Consider the following 22,147-nt stretch of genomic DNA (forward strand, 5'->3'; position numbering starts at 1 on the left):
GTTCGAATCGTCGGCTTTCCTTTTCACTTCATTAAAGAATTAAAAAAATAATACTAAAAAAGTGATCTTCGCATAAATTGGCAACAACAGAAACTTCTAGTATGCTTTTTTGAAAATACATATTTAGACTACAAAAATCCTAGAAGGGTTTTGTCCTGTCAGGTCCAGTTCGGATTTTATGGCCTCATCTAAACCGGGCTAAAACTACAATTTTTTGCATTTATCGGACCTTTATCTCAGAAACGAGTAGGAATTAGGCCTTGTTGTCTTTGGCAATATTGTGGCCCTAAACTAGTACAACTTTACTTTTGAACATACTATATAAGAAAAACTCCATCTAGGACATCAAAATCGACAAAATATAGAAAATTATACATACTTGCTGAAATTCTGGTCAGTATCAGCTAAACTATTCGGAGTTGAACCAACTAACCTTTTGCAAAAATCTTCCAAATAATGTTCTCAGCAATTCTTCAGAAACTCTAGAATGCTTACTTCATGTTGTTTTAGCGGTATTTTGCATCATATCTTTTACAATACGTATTTCAAACACAGTTCACACCAACAGTTTATTCTCGCATTTCGATGTTCACCACATTATTGACATATTCGTTAAATCGTCGTTGAAAAATGTACTGAAAACAACATGATAGAGGCATTTTACAACTATGGCATGTTCTGTATTACATTCCAGCGAATATTTTTTCAACAGAAAATATTCAGAAAAAATAACGGTTTTGGAGATACGGTGCGAAACGTATAAAAATTGTGGAAATTTTCTATATTTTGTAAAATTTGAAGCAATAAATGTTTTTTTTCGAGTACATTATTTCCCCAAATATTTTATTCTTGCCCTTATCTAAAAATTTGCTTCAGAGGTCAGATGAAGATTCGCATTGGTTTCAGAGATATAGCCGCGAATTCCTTTCAAAAGTCAATATTTAACCATGTTTAGATGGGGCCATAAAATCCAAGCTGGATCTGACACAACAAAACCCAACTAGGGTTTTTGTCGTTTCGTACTTTCAAGTTAGGACAATGGATAAACTGTATTGCAACGTTATGCACAGTGCACCTTAACTAACTTTAAATGAAAACCGCTTACACCAGGGTAGTTTTTGCGGATTCTGAAACAGTAATGTTAATAGATGAGAAAAATCCAAAAGCAAGAAAAAATCGCTTAATGGATTTTTTATAAGAGTAAATCACGATCAAAGTTCACATTTTTAGGTTTTTTTTAGATTTTCAGATTTTGCTTGGAAACAGCATTCCAATCGAAATGAGACTAACGAAAATGTTGTAGCAGTTAAAATTCTGTACAAGATTGGCTGATGGATATTTTAGATTGTACCATTTTTGAGATATAGAGGTTCAAATCAACTTTTCAGATTTTTTTCTTGGGTCTTCAGGATTTAGCTTGAAAACTGCAAATACTTTCGAAATAGGACTAAAGAATATCATGTAGCTGCGAAAATTCTCTAACTGATTGGCTTTCGTAATTTTTTCCTAGGTTGTACCACACGGTGCTCTTGAATCAAATTTAAATGGGAGGTGCTTACACCTGGGAAGTTTTCTGAAACTACAATGTTCATAGATAAGAAAAAACCAAAAAAAAAAGAAATCGGCTGAGCGCTTTTTAAATAAATTACGATTCAAATTGACATTTTTAAGGGTTTTTTGGTTTTCACGATTTTGCTTGCAAACTTTAAGTTCTATCGAAATGGGACTAAAAAAATGTTGTAGCTATTCTCTACAAGATTGACTTTTTTGATATCATCTTTGCCGTTATTGAGATATAGAAGTTCAAATTAAGACAATGGATGAATGTACCGCCTCCTTATAAAACAATGTCATGACTGCAATTTCCCAACATAAACTAATATATATCAAATATGATCACGGTGCTCTTGAATCAAATTTAAATGGAAGGTGCTTACACCTGGGAAGTTTTTGCGGATTCTGAAACTACAATGTTCATAGATGAGAAAAATCAAAAAACCAAAAAAACCACCGGAGCGCTTTTTAAATAAATCGCGATTCAAGTTGGCATTTTTAAGGGTTTTTTAGGTTTCCACGATTTTGCTTGGAAACCGCAAGCTCTTACGAAATGGGACTAAAGAAAATGTTGTAGCTATGAAAATTCTCTACAAGATTGATTTTTATGATATCTTCGTAGTTTTTATCGTTATTGAGATATATAAGCTCAAATTAGAACAATGGATTGACTGTATAGCCTCCTTATAAAACAACGCCATGACTGCAATTTCCAAACTTAAACTTATATATCTCAAAAACGGTACAACATAGGATAAAATTACCAATCATATAGAGAATTTTCATAGCTACAACATCTTCTTAAGTCCCATATCAATAGGATTTGCGGTTTCCAAGCTAAATCGTGAAAACCTAAAAAAACCCTTCAAAATGTCAACTTGAATCGCGATTTATTTAAAAAGCGCTCCGGCGATTTTTTTAGTTTTTTGATTTTTCTCATCTATAAACATTGTAGTTTCAGAAAACTTCCCAGGTGTAAGCACCTTCCATTTAAAGTTGGTTCAAGAGCACCGTGAAACATAAACCTATGTTGAAACTTTAAATTACTGGTAGTTCGGCCAAAAAATATAGCTAAAATCCCCAAAATACCGAAAATCGAGAGGTATCATTATATGGGGGCTATACAAAAACGTGGGCCGAACTTGACCTGCCTGTGGAAAAAGATCCTGGGTAGGGTGTCCAAAACCGAAACCGGTTAACCGGTTACCCGGTTTTGAGTTACAAAACCGAAACCGGTTTTCGCCAAAAACGTCATTTTCGGTTAACCGACAAAACCGGTTATTTGTGTCGGTTAACCGGTTATAAAAAAATAGTGATATTTTTAATATTTCACTACAATTGTTTCCTTGAAAGTAAACTAAACTTAACTGTTAACCTTTAAATTTGAAATATATTTTGTTTAAAATGTAAAGTTGTGCCAATCTAGTTCACTACGCAGTTGCAATAGCCCACATCGTTTTTATGTGAAAACTGCGTATACGTAATATCACACGGCAGTTTGTATGACGTTATTCACACGTTTTGGAACTAGTACAGTGAACTAGGAACTAGAGCTGTAGTAGCTTCAATTTAAAACCAATGTTTAGTCCAATATAGTAATTATTAAACAGATTGCCGAATGTTCACTATGATCAGCCTCACTAGGAGTCTGTGCATAATTAACACAATCTTTAGACCAGGGGTGCTCAGAATAGTTCGTGTATTAGTAGTGGTAAGACACTCTCCCCATTACTAAGCAATGGTAAATGAGAAATAAAGAGAGAATACGTGTGGTTTGTTTTTACGCTACCGTAAGGAAGTAATCACCAGCGCTTTAGAATGTCAGATTATAAAGGGTAACGGTAACAAAATGAATGTTGGATTCAGGCATTTCACGATAAGTAAAGGTTGGCAAAGCGAGGCGAAGAATCCGGACTTAATGAAATGTAAACTTAATTCCTTTGGTACACAATTTTATATTTGTATGGTTTACCATTGTTAAGCACAATTTTTGTCTTAATTTTGCAGCCCCCATTTCGAGGTTGAATACCAAATGACAAGGATATTTTGAGATAATTATATAATAACGAAGTCGTTATACTTAATTTACCCCTTGTCGCACATTTTTAATCGACTATTTATAAATTATGAGCAATTTTGTACCTATTTAACAAAACCGGTTTAAACCGGTTAACCGGTTTTGGCAAATGCTGAAAACCGAAAACCGGTTTTTGAAAAAATTGAAAATTTCGGTTAACCGAAGACCGTTTTGTTTGGAAAAACCGGTTTTTTGGACACCCTAATCCTGGGGTGCAAAAAATAGCGTTTTATTGCGGACGCTAGAGTGATTACTACAGAGGGGCAGACGGGACATTGCTATACCGACTCAGAATTTTATCTTGATCAAGAATATATGGAGAATATTTCACATTTTTTGACTAACGGTTCGAGAGATATCGCGCTTTGAAAAAGAAATACTCATAACTTCTTTAATATTGTTCCAATTTGAAAACATCTTTTTTGTATTTCTTGTTGTTTTATCAAATATTTAATAGTGGACGCAAATTGCACGATTAAAGTTTTAAAATCAATTTTTAACAATGATTGTACTCTTCGATTTACTTGCAATTTTTTTTATATCAATCTACGATTAATTACAACATATTTAAGTCCTATTTGGTAGTGGGATTCAACAAAATAATTTTTATCTAATGTTTTTGCTTTAATTTGTCAAGACATTTTTTCTTATATGCCAGTGTGCAAATGTGTTATTTTACAAAAAATATAAAAAGTAACATCTACCAAAATTTGCTTTGATATTTTATTTAGGAATTTATCTTCAACATCTTAAAAACTTCTTCATTTTACGATTTTAAGAATTGTTTAGTAATTTGTGTACCAGCATTAGTGGGTATTATTGAATGACGTTTTTTTGTGCCCGCGATAGGTTTAGCCATGTCATATCTCAAATTCAAATCCTCTTTCGTATTTATATATGTGATCATCTTCTGAAGAGAATATCACTTTAATATTGGCTCGGATGATCAGTCAATTAATTCCCTATATGTAGTTATTTGATCATCAATATACTTACTTTATTATCCAGCTAAACCATTTTCAAAAATTACGCAGTTATTAAGATGTTTACGATAAATTCCTAAATATGACAACAAAACAAATGTTAAAAAAGAAAAATTGTATTGACTAATTTTAAAAAAAATTAAGAAAAATAGTAATCATTATGACTTAAAATTTTTGTAATTAATCGTAGTTTAATACAAAACAAAAATCAAGAAAACCGAAGAGTGCAATCATTTTTTCAAATTGAATTTAAATATTTCATCGTGAAAAATGCATCAAAGCCCACTGTGCAAAAATTGTTTCTATTTTTTATTAAATAGCTGATATAATAACATACAATACAAAACAATTTTTTTTTCAAATTGGACCAATATCAAAGAGGTTATGATTATTTCTTTGCATATAGTTTTTACAGAATTTGACTTTTTCACGGCGCGATATCTCTGGAACCGTTAGTCAAAAAAATCTGAAAATATACTAAAATGTTTTGCTGTTTTGAAAAAGTGTCCGATTTCACTTAGCAAATCCCCATAATTTATAGGGTCGCAAATGATTTCAATGTTTTACAAACGGAAAAAAACAAACTTTAGGGTTGACCCCCAGTTGTAAAGCCAACTCTAGCTCGAAAACTAATGAACCGATCGTCCGATCGCCTTGCTACTTATACTTTAAGATAGGCCAATAAATTTATTTTTCGAATTTCTAAAATTTACAAGTGGGGGTCACCTCTTAATATACCCTCCATACTATGCTGGAGAGTACAAAAACAAATGCACAATATGTTTATGCCACTCTATTTCTATCCATATCTGTCCCCATATGCACACATCAATGGCCCACATCTATAATATATTTTAGATGTGTTAATTACTATCAATGAACAACTTCAATGATTAGCTATATTCAACCTATTTGCAAACCTGTTGAACACACCCAATAATAATTAATTTCCCTTTCCGCAATGCGAAACGCAATTTAAAAACATTTCTCTAAACTTAACATTTATATTTGTAAAACTGGTTTATCATTGCAATCATCAGCTTATAAAATCAAGACAAACAATTTATTGAGGAATCACATATATAAATACAAAACACTAATGCACTTATATAATGTATTAAGAAAGTAAAGTAGAGGCTATTGTGGGGACGGGACCCTTTAGTGCATACATAATAGGCCGGGGCGATTTGTGTGGAAGGAAAAAACCTTAATCGGCCCTTCGCGTTTCTGATTCCTGGAATTGAACTGAGCAAAAAAGTCCACTAGACCATAGGTCTACCGTGAAAATCGAGACTCCCGATTTTGACTTTATCCACGTTTTTTAGACATTTTGGCATATAACAGCCAAACCATTGAGATTTTCGGTCGAACACAAGGACAAAAATTGTAGCCAAGACAGTAATTAAGAATTCTCTAATACATCGCAAAATCTTTGGAATACTCCTTCAGGTAGTTTTAGCCTTGAAAAGTTGTGCAAACATTTCGAAAAATGTAGATAAATGACACTGTGCTACAAAAGTTGACCAGAAAAATATTCATGCGGTCTAATGCAAAATTATATCGTGTTGGGATCCATGGACAACGACAATGCCTTTAGTTCGTTTGTGTCACTTCGTTTTATTTTTTTATAACGGTAAAAGTAGTGAAAGTCTGGGTTTCGTACATTTTCAAATTTAAACGGACATATCTTCTTTTTTACAACGGATTTCTGCACACCTTGAAATAATAGATGAAATTCGAAGGTGGTGTTTATAGGTCCACTCCTTCCGGTACCTCCCCCACAAAAGTTCGAAAATATTCGCTAAAATTGTACGCGCGATTTCTCAAAGACGTAGCAACTGATTTGGTCCAAATTTTGGATCTCTAAATATTGTCGAAACTTAGTTTATGTTCAAATTCAACATTCAAAGTTCAAAATTTTAATGTGGTTCAAGGATCCTTTGGACATTTTTACCGAAGGTTTTCCACGTGGCCCTGTTTACAGCCTGTCGGCAAAGCCGACTGATACTTTTTTACTTGTGTTAAAGGCACCTCCCCAGGTGACACTAGGGAGAGGTCAGTGTCCACTTGAGGTGAAAGAGGGACCAAGATAAATCCTTTGCTTTGCCATGTTAAAGCCGGTTAGAACCGTTGCTTGGTATCTTGCATCCCCTACGTCACCTGGTTTGACATTTATGTAACTTTGTTACGGCTATCTTACATTTCTTCCATAGAAAAATAATTGGTCTGTTCAAGTACTGCAAGAATCTAAAAATTTTTACTATTTTTTCCGATAACATAAAGGAGGGTTTAAAAGCCAGCATCTAAAAACATTAGCATTAGCTGTACACTTCAACTGCTACACAACATTGACACACACGGCTAAATAAGCAACCGAACGCATATTTATTATACCCTCAGCATTTATGCTAACGAGGGTATATACACTTTCATACGGGCAAAATGTGCCTCATCGAAATAATGGTTTTAGACCCCAAGTATGTTTGGACCAAATGTGTTTCAGACAATTTGGAGTCGATTGAGCAATTTCCGTCCGTCTGTCTGTCTGTCTGGCTGGCTGGCTGGAGCGAACGATAATTCTCGAACGGATGAACCGATTCGGTTCAAATTTTGGCTTTTGTAATATTTTGCCCAAACTTAGTTTAAGTTCGAAAATGTTCGGAAAATTTGTGCGCACGATAACTCTTGAGGGGAGTAACCGATTTGGTCCATACTTTGCCCATCGTAAAGTGTGCACCAGACTTAGATAATGTTTCAATATGGACTCAATCGGCCCACTCCTTCGGGTACCTCCCACACAAAATTTGGGAAAAGTTCAGTTTAGGGCCATCTCTCGAATCGCTCTGATTTTTGTTTTAGCAACTTGTATTTACCGACCTCCATACGACGGTACAAGTTTCATTAGGGGCATGTCCATACTTCTTGAATTTATAGCCTGAAAGGTGCAAAAAATCCGTATGACACCGTGTGAGGTGGTTGGAGCGCAAGATAACTCTAGAACGGATCTGCCGATTCGGTCCAAAATTTGGCGTTAGTAACATTTTGTCCAAACATAGTTTATGTTTGAAGATAAGCCATATCGGTCCACTCCATCAGGTACCTCCCCCACAAAAGTTCAAAAATGTTTGGAAAATTTGTTCATACTGTAACTCTTGAAGGGAGTGGCCGAATTGGTCTATACTTTACACATCCTAAAATATCTACTAGATATAGATCAAGTTCAAATATGAACTATATTTGTCCACTCCATCCGGTACCTCCCACACAAAATTTCGGATAAGTTCACTTTAAGACCTGCTTTCGAATCACTTTGATTTTTGTTGAAGCAACTTGCATTCGCTGCCTCAATTACGATCGTTAACGTTTTTTCAGGAGCAAGTCCATACTTCTTGAGCAAACATCCCGAAGGGTGTAAAAGCCCCCTATGGCACCATATGTAGTGGCTGGAAATCCACTTCCATAATGGTCAATGTAGATCCATTCCTTTTAGTATCTCCTCCGCAAAACTTTTGATCTCTAATCCTAATGAACATTTTTGTCGGTTCAAATTCCCAATATTTTTAAAAACCCCTAAATACATACGTTTTTTGGGAAAAATTATTTCAATATATACAGGCTGAGGGTATATCTCTGTCGGCAAAGCCGACTGATACTTTTTTACTTGTTTTCGTACATTTTTTCTTATTTCGTTTTTTACGAAAGTATATTTGATACGGCTTCACCAAAAATTCACATGTCCTTTGAACGAAAAAGTGGAATTAATTATATCGTGATTTTTCATGCATTACACTGGTATAGAGATACGCAGTGGAATGCAATAATCGGTTTTTCGATTATACGGTTTTCGTGAAAAACTTAAAACTCGATTTTCGGTTAGTCGATTATTTGAGAATGTACTAAAAGTGGACTTTCGATTATTCCTTAACCGCCGAAAACCGATGATAATCGAATATAATCGACCATTTCCATTGATGCGATCCGTGATGTATATATGTATAAAACAGTACCGTTCATTACGCGGCTTTAGCACACCCAATAGTCAACTACGACTAACAGTCGTCCACGATTAGTAGTCGACTACGACTAATGGTCGACTACGAATAATAGTTGACTCCGTCTTTCGAAAGTCGATTAAGAATAATCGATTATCCGGCTTTCGCACAGTCAATAGTCGACTACGACTTTCAGCAATTTTGCGGCTAATAATCGATTAACCGAAATCGATTTTACGTATCCCTACACTGGTAACCCTGATCTTAAAAGCAATTGTTTGCTGAAAACATGGCTAAGTCGTTGAAACTTTGTTGCTTATTCTCTCTTCTGATATGCGTTGATTATGTGTGCTGCAAAATATGAGTATGCGTGTCCGATGCTTTTTTATTATAGCAACAATATAAAATAGCATCAGCATCGCTAGCATTATTTTTGTGAAATTTGTTTCCACATGTTGCCGTTGTTCACTGTTGCTAAACATATTTCGAAGAAATTGTAGCAGGCAAAAGCTGCAAATATTCGGTGCTTTTGCTAATATGGCGTTAGCATTTTAAACCCTGAAAAAAATGTTATCGTAGTAAAAAATAGTAGCTTCTTGCAGGTTCTGGAACAGACCAAATATAAATTAAAATTTAACATATGTATGTACATATTTTTAAATTTCATTTTAAATGCCAAAAAATAAAAATTCCAAAATAAAAACAATTCAATGCATGGCAAATTAGTTCAGCATGTGTTCAACCTTTTCACCTGTTATGATTTGCCATTATTTTATGTAATACGTATTTCAAATTTACAAAAATACGTGAAAGTATTATGTCTTCCCCCGCCTCAGTTGTTATTCAAGGTGTGGTGGTAATAACAAAACGTGTACTTATTCATTTTTTTAACGCCTTCATACATGCCGGAATCGTGAACATGATACGGATGGTTGAAATCGTGCATAGATGTAAACATGCATACAAATGTTTATAAATTTGGTATGTATGAATAAGAAGATATGATTTGAAATACATGCATAATTGCTAAATATTAATGGACTTTGCAAAGATTAATGTAGCAGCGCTGTATGTACGTATATGTGCGATATATATTTTAAGATAAGCAAATTGGATAATGAAATTAAATGCGGTAAGGATAATATAAAAATCAACCTTACCTAGCAGCTAGAGGTATAGAAATAGAAAAAATTTTAATATTGTCTATTTTTGTTTTTTTTTTTTATAATTTTAAAATAAATCTGTGTAGGAATTTAGTAAATTTTATTGATTGTGAATAATTTAGTAAAAGTTTTTACAATTTCTTTTCTTTTCAATGAGTAACAATCTTAAAAGGTTACTGAATATGCCCCTCGTTATATTTTGAAAAGTTGTGTTGGGCCATGTTTATATTATAGCCTTTTGCAGGGTTAACCTTCTTAACGAAGATTTATTTGACGTATACGCAAAGGAATTGGCATTTGAAACCCAGTGGGTTTGTTAAATCGGGTTATATATAAACGTACTATTATATTAATATTTCCCTAAAAGTTATTTAAAAACTCTTATTTTTTTCTTTCCAGACACTTATTACCTGCCTACTATTGTGTCTTTTGGGTTCACCACTCATTCTGGCAGATGAGGAGAGCTCAACAGAAACCAATGAGATAATACCACGCGAGGCCATACAAAAATTAGATATATCTGTAAGACAAGCCCTATTACGTGCCATAGATAAGCTTGAACAAGAAGCTGAAAATGATGATGAAGAGGTCGATGAGGAAAATCCACAAGAACAGACAGATAGTGACAATACACAGCAGCAACAACAAGAGCAACAGCGAGAAGGAAAAGAAGAACAATTCGATGATCCTGCAATCACCACTATCGCACCTTCTCATATAACAATCCAAAGTACCACTGCAATTCCCTTGATAACACAAACCAAAGATGAAATTCTAGAAGAAAGTACCGGTGGCCCTCATGATGGCATTCTACCATCGGTACAATTCTTCACTGCGACCTATGATGAAAAGAATGCTCAGGAACAACCATTGGCGGCATTTATAAATCGTACCAAATCGTTGAGAAAATCACAAAAACACAACTTTGGTTCACCGGTAATTGTGACATTTAATGCTGCCTCCGATTCCATTGATAATCATCAAACGGCTCGCAGTGTCGGAAGTAATGTACAGAGTAATGAAATATCCTCAAATAGTTTGGATGAAATTAAATTTGAAATACGCAATTCAAAACTTAGTCAAAGGACCACAACAACTACTACTACGACAACGACACCACGTCCCAGAACCACCACAAGACGTACCACTACAACTACGACGACCACAACTACAACAACACCTCGACCAACACACAATGAAGATGGTGAAAATATTGAAGTGGTCGATAAGAATGATATTCGCATACAGGCGGCTCCTTTGGTAACCGCGTTTACGGTCAATGTTGATGAATTGGGTGCTTCCAAACAAGTTGTTCCCATCATTGACGCAATACAAACTACAGGGCCCACTTTGCCTCAACTACCATTGAGTTTTGGTCCGACCATTACGAAATTGAATGTGCTAAAAACTGAATTGCCAAAATCCAATAACAATAATTTTCTTCCTAATCCACCACCAACACAACCAACTTATAGTACAACAACAACAATTGCAAATAGATTTTCAAATGCAGTATCCACGTCTGGCCATTATATAACGGTAAGTGATTAAACAAAAACAGGTAAAAAAAGTAACAGCCAGGGTTCCACTTAAATTTTTGTGCACTTGAATTTTATTCTGATCAAGAATATATCGTCTGCTACGCACAAAAAGGTCGTATATCCCCTTTTTTAGAAATCGCGTTTTTGTTAAAGAATGATAGTGCAAGTCAAAACACGCAGTATAATATAAAAAATGGTATAATTTCGCGTTTTTATATATATTTCCTGTCGGAAAAGGTCGTAAGTCCACAGAAAAAATTATATTTTGAATGAATACTACAGCTAATAAATAAATGATTAATGATAATCACATGATATTTGGCGGAGCCAAAGGACCGAATTTCTGCATAAAAAAACTGGTAATTTATATTTTACAATTTAATTATTTATTTTGCAACGAAAATGTATACTTGACAGCTATTTTGCTTTATAAGCGCTCTGATTATGAAGGGTGGACTCCTGGCGTTTTCTTTGATGCCAAATATGATGATTAGAGTTATGATTTTTTGAAATTTTTTCTCAAAATTGATTTCCTGTAGTGCGAATGAATGAAATTTTGGCTATTAATGCCTAAAATAACATTCATTCCACTTTATTATAAAACAAGTAAAAAAGTATCAGTCGGCTTTGCCGACAGAGATATACCCTCAGCCTGTGCAAATTGAAACACTTTTTTCACAAAAAATTTATGTATTTAGGGGGTTTCAAAATTTTGGTCGTATGAACCGACAAAAATGTTGATTAGGATTGAAGTTCAAAAATTTTGCGGAAAACGTACTTAAAGGAATGGACTGACATAGACCATGGAGGTGCCATAGGGGGTTTTTACACCCTTCGGGCTGTTTTCTCAAGATGTATGGACTTGCCCCTGAAACAACTATTACCATCGTAATTGAGGCAGCGAATGTAAGTTGCTTCAACAAAAATCAAAGTGATTCAATAGCAGGTCTTAAAGTGAACTTATCCAAAATTTTGTGTGGGTGGTACGGGATGTAGTGGACAAATATAGTCCATATTCGAACCTGATCTATATCTGGTAAATATTATGAGAATGTTTAAAGTATGGACCAAATCGGTCACTCCCATCAAGAGTTATCGTGCGCACAATTTTTCCGATTATTTTTGAACTTTTGTGGGGTAGGTACCTGAAGGAGTGGACCGATATGGCTTATCTACGAACTTAAAGTAAGTTTGGAAACAATATTACGAAGGCCAAATTTTGTCCGGAATCGGCATTTCCGTTCGAGAATTATCTTGCGCTTCCATCCATAAACATGGTGTTATAGGGTTTGTTTTTCAACTTTCAGGCTATTTTTTCAGGAAGTATGGACTTGCCCCTGAGGAAACTTGTACCTTCGTATAGGGGACAGTGAATACAAGATGTTACAACAAAAACCAAGGCGATTCGAGAGCAGGTCCTAAACTGAACTTTTCCGAAATTTTGTGTGGGAGGTACTCGAAGGAGTTTACCGATTGAGTCCATATTGGAACCTCATCTAAGTCTGGTAGAAATTTCATAATGTGCAAAGTATGGAACAAATCTGTTACTCCTTTCAAGAGTTCGTACGCACAAATTTTCCGAACATTTTCGAACCTTTGTGGGGGAGGTACCTGAAGGAGTGGACCGATATAATCCATCTTTGAACTTGAACTAAGTTTGGACAAAATATTACGAAAGCCAAATTTTGGATCGAATCGGCAGATCCGTTCGAGAGTTATTTTGCGCTCCAACCACTACACACGGTGTCATAGGGTTTTTTGTAACTTTCAGGCTATTTTCTCAGGAAGTATGGACTTGCCCCTAATGAAACTTACAGCGTCGTATAGAGGACAGCGAATACAACTTGCGTAAACAAAAATCAAAGCGATTCGAGACCAGGTCCTAAACTGAACTTTTCCGAATTTTTGTGTGGGAGGTTCCCGAAGGAGTGGACCGATTGAGTCCATATTCGAACCTCATCTAAGTTTGGTAGAAATTACACGATGTGCAAAGTATAGACCAAATCGGTTATTCCCTACAAGAGTTATCGTGCGCACAAGTTTTGCGACAATTTTTGAACATTTGTGGGGAGGTACCTGAAGGAGTGGATCTATATGGCCCATCTTCGAACTTAAATCGAATCTGGACAAAATATTTCGATACCCAAAATTTGAACCGAATCGATTGATCCGTTTGAGAGTTATCGTGCGCACCAGCCTGCCAGACAGACAGACAGACGGACGGACATTGCTAGATCTACTCAAAATTGTCTGAAATGGATATCGTACAAACATACTTGGGGTCTAAAACCATTATTTCAATGAGGCACATTTTTGGTCGTATCAAAGTGTAAATACCCTCTTTAGCCTAAAAGCTGAGGGTATAAAAATAACTTTCAATTCTAGGATATTGAAATTTTGGGAAGTGTTGCACTACATAAAGGATATTAAGATATATGTATATTTTTGAAAAAATTTGCAGGATATTTTCAAAGGATTTTTTAGTATTTAATTTTTCAAGGACATGTTTGATGTCCTTGTTATCCTTGAATGCAATAAAGAAAATTATTGTATAAAGCAAAAATTCTCCTCTTTAATATGATATTTTTTTGTAAAACTGTGTCCTTCGAATTTTGAATATCCTTTAAAAGGCCAACAGGATGATAAAACGAAAACTCTTAAGTGTAATTTTGCTCCAATTTTTCTACAGTTTCAGACGTATATAGTCCGGTTCATGTGTAACACATTTTTTGGAAAATTGTCGGATGTCGTGTTATTCATCAAAATATGGGTGTTTATGTGTGTTTTTATACCCTCTGACCCTCTGTCTGTCTGTTGAAATCAAGATACAGCTCGCAATTTTAAAGATAGTGAGTCAAAATTTGGTACAGAAGTTTTTATTACTTGCAGAATGGTTTGTATTGAAAATGGGATATATCGGTCCACGTTTTTTCCGTAGAACAGTACCTCCCGATTTTCGATATTTTTATTTATTTTGGTACGTAGTCTTCTTTAGGGGTATAAAACTTTCCCCCAAAATTTTGTTGGTATCGGTCCACACCTTCATATAGCCCCCATAGAACGGTACCTCCCGATTTTCGGTATTTTTAAGATTTTAGCTTCATTATCCTACCAAAATGGCTGAAATTTGGTACGTAGACTTCTTTAGGGATATAAAACCTTCCCCCAAAATTTTGTCGGTATCGGTCCACACCTTAATATAGCCCCCATAGAACGGTACCTCCCGATTTTCGGTATTTTGAAGGTTTTAGCTTCATTATCACACCGATGTGGCTGAAATTTGGTACTGAGTCTACGTTGGTGGTATAAAACTTTCCCCCAGAACTTAGTCGGTATCGGTCCATGCCTTCATATAGCCCCCATAGAACGGTACCTCCCGATTTTCGGTATTTTGAACGTTGTGGCCTCAATATTCCACCGAAATGGCTGAAATTTGGTGTTTGGACTTCGTTGGTGGTACTCAAACTTCCCCTTTAAATTTGTCGGTATAGGTCCACGCCTTCATGTAGCCCCCATGGAAAGGTACCTCCCGATTTTTCGTATTTTGAAGGTTGTGTCTTCAATATTCCACCAAAATGGCTGAAATTTGGTATTTCGTCTTCAATGTGATATAAAACTGTTCGCCAGAAATATGTCTGTACAGGTCCACGCTTTCATATTGCCCTATTTCTGACTAAAATTCGTCGGTATAGGTCCACGTTTCGATATAGCCCCCATAGAACGGTACCTCCCGATTTTCGTAGTACTGAAGATTGTGACGTCAATATCCAACCGAAATGGCTGAAATTCGTTATTTCGTCTTCCAAGAGTTATAAAATATTCCATAAGAGTATTATCAGTATAGGTCCACGTCTTCCTATATCCCCATAGAAGCGTACTTCTTGATTTTCGGTATTTTTTAAGTGTTTGCCACATTCTCGACGTTTTGAAATAACCCCCATAGAATGGTGCCTCACATTGTTTTACCGAAATTGCTGAAATTTAGTATTAAGTCTTCTTCATACACGAAAGGAAACTAATTATTCTATTTTACTTCAATACAACTTGTGGTGGAGGGTATAACAAGTTCGGCCCAGCCGAACTTAACGCCGTTCTTATTTGTTTATATTATTCTATATACATATAAAAACTAGGCCCTTGAAGCAGTCTTATGTTACCTTAAGTCGGGATCTGCAAGTGATTATAAATAAAAAATCTTCAGATTTGTTTGTGTCGATATGTAATTTTAACATACCGCCAAAAAGCTGATGACTTGAGGCATGCATTTATTTCATCTGCTGGAATAGTATAACTAGAAGTGTTTGTCTGAAATCTAAAGGTGAATTGCTTCTTAAATTATTATGTGCCATTGTAAATTCGTTCCAGGTGATAACTTATATTTAATATTGCATATGTGCCCTTAATTCAATGTTCAGTGGCTTAAGGGCCAACTGTGTCGTCCTTCCACCTTCTTATAATGTACATCTTATATATCTGATGAAGCTATATCAATCGATATGTTGCCTTCTAATTTAAATACTTGCTTTCCAATAAGACCAAAGCTTCGGTATGCATAACATCTGGTTTTTGAAAATTACATGGAAATCGGTTTAGAAGTTTTGAAGATTAAATTATTAAAGCCACAAATAAGTCCCTCGGGCCGGAGACACAACCACCTTTGTCTATCAAATTATTTTTCAAACCACGCTCCGCCGAAATTCCACATATATATGCAGCCTATTTTCACCAGGATTATCCCGGAACATTCCCTGAAATTTGTAGGAAAATCGGCTAAGAAGTTTCAGAGATAGAAATTGGGCGTGGTCTGGTCTTAAGGTCCCAAAATGAGTACCTAGGGTCGGAGAATCGAAGGGTGTAAGTTCGGAGCAGGGTGGTTCGTTGAAGAGTGGTTCGATATGTAGAAGTTCGGAGCGGGGTGGATGGGAGGGTGTGGTTCGGAGGGTGGAAATTCCGAGCGGGGTGGATCGGAGGGTGGAAGTTCAATGCGGGTTGGTTCCGAGGGTGGAAGTTCGAAACATGGTGAATCGGAGGGTGGAAGTCCGCAGCAGGGTGGAAGGTCGAAGCAGGGTGGAAGTTCGGGGTGGTTCGGTGGGTGTAAGTTCGGAGCGGGGTGATTCGGGGAGTGCAAGTCCGCAGCAGGGTGGTTCAGAAGGTGGTTGTTCGGAAGAATTAATTCAATCGCTTCATTTTTGCTAAAATAGCGGTTTTATTAAATCAGACATAGTGGAGGTACCAAACCCCTCCGAAATTCAACACAATGTATAGCCTATTTGAATCCCGCGTCCTCCCTGTACATTCTCTGAAATTTTCAGGAAAATCGGTTCAGTAGTTTTGGTTATATAACGTATTTAAAAAGTGGACCTGATAAAATAGGGTTTTTATAAAAATAGGGCATGGGGGAGGAACCCCGCCCTCTCCGAAATTAAAAAAAAAAATATATATATATAGCCTATTTCCACCATAGATACAGCATTTTTAAAGAAATAGGGTATAGGGGAAGTACCCCGCCCCTTCTGAAATTCAACAAAATTTGGACAATTTTAAAATGGGGTCATCCCTGTACATTCCCTTGCAATTTCAGGAAAATCGGTTCAGTAGTTTTTGTAGAAATGAGAAAAATTTAAAATTGAAAAAAGTGGGCGTAAAAGTAGGCGTGGTCAAAATTTCATGCATAAAAACCCAAATCGGGTTATAGTGCACATTTTACAGAAAGAATTGTCGAAATCGATCCAGCCGTTCTCAACTGATGGCATTACTAACGAAAGGCATTTGATTTTTATTTATACAGATATAGCATTTTTAAAGTAATAAGGTATAGGAGAGGTACCCCGCCCCTTCCAAAATTCAACAACAGTTTTAGCCTATTTTAACCGGTGGCCATCCCTCTACATTCCCTGGCAACTTCAGAAAAATCGGTTCAGTAGTTTTCGTAGAAATGGTAAAAATTGAAAATTAACAAGTAAAAAGTCGTTAAGTTCGGCCGGGCCGATCTTTTTATACCCTCCACCATAATATAGTCTTAATTAAAATGGAATAATTAGGGTCCTTTCACAATTTTAGGTGGAACAACTTTTCGACAATGGATAGACTGCTACTGCCTCCCACTATTGCTTAAATTACACTGTGAACACAAATGTTGGGGCAGAGATAATTCCTTTTGGAGATGAAAGCCCTTGGTATGTGTATAATAAAAACCCCGAAGGACAGATGCGCCGTGAGTCCAACTTCCGCGTTATGGCGTGATGAAGTTTTTGCAAGAGACCCTGTAAGCCATCAAGAATTAGCATTATATCTTTGCTTGTTGTTTTTGTAGAGCACTTAAGCAACAGCTCTTAAGCAACAGTGAACAAAGATATAAAGGTAATTCCTGATGGCCCACAGGGTCTCTAACAAAAATTTCATCACGCCATAACGCGGAAGTTCGGCTCACGGCGGATCTGTCCTTCGGGGTTCATAATATACTCACCAAGGCCTTTCTTCCCCAAGAGGAATTTTCCGTGCCCCAGACTTTCACCTCCATTTTGTTGCACAGTGTTATCTAATCTAATCTAAAAAAATGTGTTCAGCTATAATTCTCAAAATACCGAAAATCGGGAGATACCGTTATATGGGGGCTATACCAAAACATGGACCTATGTTGACGATGTTTCATTGGAGATGTTTTATGACCACTGAGAACTTCAAATGTCAAATTACAGCTATTTCTGTTAAAAACTGTAGCTAAAATTCTCAAAATACCGAAAATCGGGAGATACCGTTATATGGGGGCTATACCAAAACATGGACCTATGTTGACGATGTTTCATTGGAGATGTTTTATGACCACTGAGAACTTCAAATGTCAAATTACAGCTATTTCTGTTAAAAACTGTAGCTAAAATTCTCAAAATACCGAAAATTGGGAGGTACCTTTATATGGGGGCTATACCAAAACTTGGACCTATATTGACGATGTTTGGTGGAGATGTTTCATGACCACTGAAAACCTCAAATGGCAAATTACAGCTATTTCGGTTAAAAATTTTAGCTAAAATTCTCAAAATGCCGAAAATCGGGAGGTACCGTTATATGGGGGCTATACCAAAACATGGGCATATGTTGACGATTTTTCTTGGAGATGTTTCATGACCACTGAGAACCTCAAATGTTAAATTACGGCTAGTTCGGCTAAAAATTGTAACTAAAATGCTCAAAATACCGAAAATCGGGAGGTACGGTTATAAGGGGCCATACCAAAACGTGGACCTATGTTGACGATGTTTGGTGGATATGTTTCATGACCACTGAGAACCTCAAATGTCAAATTGCAGATAGTTCGGTTACAAATTGTGGCTAAAATTCTCAAAATACCGAAAATCGGGAGGTATCTTTATATGGGGGCTATACCAAAACTTGGACCTATGTTGACGATGTTTGGTGGAGATGTTTCATGACCACTGAAAACCTCAAATGGCAAATTACAGCTATTTCGGTTAAAAATTTTAGCTAAAATTCTCAAGATGCCGAAAATCGGGAGGTACCGATATATGGGGGCTATACCAAAACATGGACATATGTTGACGATTTTTCTTGGAGATGTTTCATGACCACTGAGAACCTCAAATGTTAAATTACGGCTAGTTCGGCTAAAAATTGTAACTAAAATGCTCAAAATACCGAAAATCGGGAGGTACGGTTATAAGGGGCCATACCAAAACGTGGACCTATGTTGACGATGTTTGGTGGATATGTTTCATGACCACTGAGAACCTCAAATGTCAAATTGCAGATAGTTCGGTTACAAATTGTGGCTAAAATTCTCAAAATACCGAAAATCGGGAGGTATCTTTATATGGGGGCTATACCAAAACTTGGACCTATGTTGACGATGTTTGGTGGAGATGCTTCATGACCACTGAAAACCTCAAATGGCAAATTACAGCTATTTCGGTTAAAAATTTTAGCTAAAATTCTCAAGATGCCGAAAATCGGGAGGTACCGATATATGGGGGCTATACCAAAACATGGACATATGTTGACGATTTTTCTTGGAGATGTTTCATGACCACTGAGAACCTCAAATGTTAAATTACGGCTAGTTCGGCTAAAAATTGTAACTAAAATGCTCAAAATACCGAAAATCGGGAGGTACGGTTATAAGGGGCCATACCAAAACGTGGACCTATGTTGACGATGTTTGGTGGAGATGTTTCATGACCACTGAGAACCTCAAATGTCAAATTGCAGATAGTTCGGTTCAAAATTGTAGCTAAAATTCTCAAAATACCGAAAATCGGGAGGTACCGATATATGGGGGCTATACCAAAACATGGACTTATGCCCATATCCTTTGGGATATAACTTTGTTGATCACTAGGAACCCTAAGTGCCAAATTATAACTAATTCGGTCTGCAAATGTGGCGAAGAACGTCAAAATACCTCAAATCCGGAGGTACCGTTATATGGGGGCTATACCAAAGAGTGGACCGATGTAGCCCATCTTCGAACTTAACCTGCCTATAGAAAAAAGACCCTCGGGTGCAAAAATTCAGCACTCTATCTCAGTTATTGCGGACGCTAGAGTGATTACAACAGACGGAAAGACGGACATGGCTAGATCGTCTTAGAATTTTATCCTGATCAAGAATATATATACTTTATAGGGTCGCAAATGATTAGTTCGATGTGTTACAAACGGAATGACAAACCTAATATACCCTCCATACTATAGTGGAGGGTATAAAAAATGTGGGGGTTAAAGTGGGTGTGGTCAAAATTTCTTTGCATAAAAACCCAAGTCGGGTTATGGCGCACATTTTACAGAAAGAATTATCGAAATCGGTTCAGCCGTTCTCAACTGATGCCATTACCAACGAACGACATTTGATTTTTATTTATATAGATAATGGCTTCAATACTAAGAATTTTATAAAAGATATAAATCTCAAAAATCCTCGCATACCACTGTAGACTATATAAACAACTTTCATTAAAATCATAAGGTCAATTTCATTCAACTTTAAAACATTGTTGTAATACTCTACTATTATACATACATTTTGCTTCCTAATCTACCATTTTCTCAATCTGAATCCATTTTCCCTTTTGTGTCTTGCAGAAACAGCCATTGACCTCAAATGTCAACCAACAACAACAACAGCAACAGCAGCAGCAACAGCCGACACTCAATAATCCAAACGATTATTTGCTGGAAAAACAACGTGAATTGGAACAACAAATTTTGCAGTTAAAAATACAAGCACAACAACAACAAGAACTAATATTAAGGCAATTGAAATTGTTGGAAGAACAAGCCCGTCTACGGAATCAGCAGCCAACATCAGCACACAATGTTGCTTCTGTTCCGACGCAATTAAATGGCCAGCAACAGTCAGCACAACAGCAGGTGGTGGCTCCAACCGCTCAGCATGAAAGTAGCTTTACCATTCGCCCCTCCATAGAATTCATACCAAGTACACAAATTAAATCCCAATCACCGGTGTTTCCAACATTTCCACAGGACCAACAGCTACCAATAAGGAACACAAATGGAAATTTTGTGTCTGGTGTCAGTAATAAAAATTATCAATTCAATAATATTTTGACACCTCCATCAGCACAACCACTACAGCAGCAGCAACAACAACAACAGCAACAATTACAAACGGCCAATAATCCCATACAACAAATATTCCATAATTTACAACATAAATTACAAAGTGCACAACAGCAACAACAACAACTACAACAGCAGCAGCAACAGCAACAACAGAGTCAAAGTGTTACCAGCATATCCAGTATACAAATACAACCCTCAAATCAATTGACTATTGTACCAACCTTTTCCCCAGCATTGCCACAACCACCAGCAGAACTGTCATTGGTTCAGGCCCTACCGCAAAGGAGCTATCAACAATTTCAACAGAATACTCCCTTGGTGCCACAATATGTCAGCAATGCCATATTGGAACGTCATCAGCCACAACAACAGCAGCAGCAACAGGATCAACAACAGAATAGGGCACGCTTTTTCCGCCAAGAATTCGGTACCGGCAACTTTGGTTCAAATCAGGTACAAACAAATCCCAATAATATCTTTTCGCAATTCAATCAGCAGCAGCAACAACAACAACAGCAAAATTATGACTCCCAGAGTTTTTATCGCCAACACTTGAGTCCCGATATTAGCAATCAATTGCAACAAAATGCCCAACAATATTATCAACAACAGCAACAACAACAATCTCCACAAGCAGGTAATGTTCTTCATCGATTTAGTCCGAATTTAAATAATTTAGAAGAATTTAAAATAATTAATAAAATTTTAGCTCTTAATCATGGTATAAACAACTATGTTGCTCAAAACCAACAACAATCAACATCACCTCTGGCATCCTCATCTTCGGCACGTTTCTTCTGAGACATCTAGCACCCACGCACCCACCAACCAACCAAGCAACAACGGCAATTGTCACAAAACGCCTTCTAGCACTCTTTTCCCCACAATTTGGATGGCACCTCAAATGCATGATGTCACAATCGCACACCTTGGCTTAAATGTCTTTCCCATATCCTATCCGTACTTAGCACTTTGTATAATAAACACCGTCATTACTGAAACCTTGGATCCCTCTATATATATCTGCTTATTTGGTGCACATTTTTTATATATTGACTTTTTTTTTGAATTACTTTTAAGTTTTCCGAATATGTTATTTAAAATAGCGCCAACATAAATGCAAAACAACGTAACTCCCATATCAGTAGATCCTGAAAAGCAATTTGAAATTTTTATCCTTCGTATTTCAGAATCTCTAGAGGAAACATAGTGAGTTAAAACCAATATCTAGCTCTAAA

At 36.3% G+C, this 22,147-nt stretch overlaps 1 protein-coding gene across 1 annotated transcript in view; it reads left to right on the top strand.

Annotated features, from left to right (window-relative positions):
* The window catches only part of LOC141390190 (uncharacterized), a 100,786-nt gene extending 78,851 nt beyond the window's left edge, over positions 1-21,935 (top strand). Inside the window, exons 2-3 of the mRNA XM_073962927.1 lie at positions 10,169-11,308; positions 20,409-21,935. Coding sequence (XP_073819028.1) covers positions 10,169-11,308; positions 20,409-21,710 — 2,442 coding nt within the window. The 3' untranslated portion in view covers positions 21,711-21,935. The remainder of the gene's footprint in view (positions 1-10,168; positions 11,309-20,408) is intronic.
* Positions 21,936-22,147: the final 212 nt, after the last annotated feature.

Source organism: Musca autumnalis, unplaced genomic scaffold (assembly GCF_047663935.1).
Source record: "Musca autumnalis isolate F117 unplaced genomic scaffold, ASM4766393v1 scaffold_1, whole genome shotgun sequence".
Taxonomy (NCBI): domain Eukaryota; kingdom Metazoa; phylum Arthropoda; class Insecta; order Diptera; family Muscidae; genus Musca; species Musca autumnalis.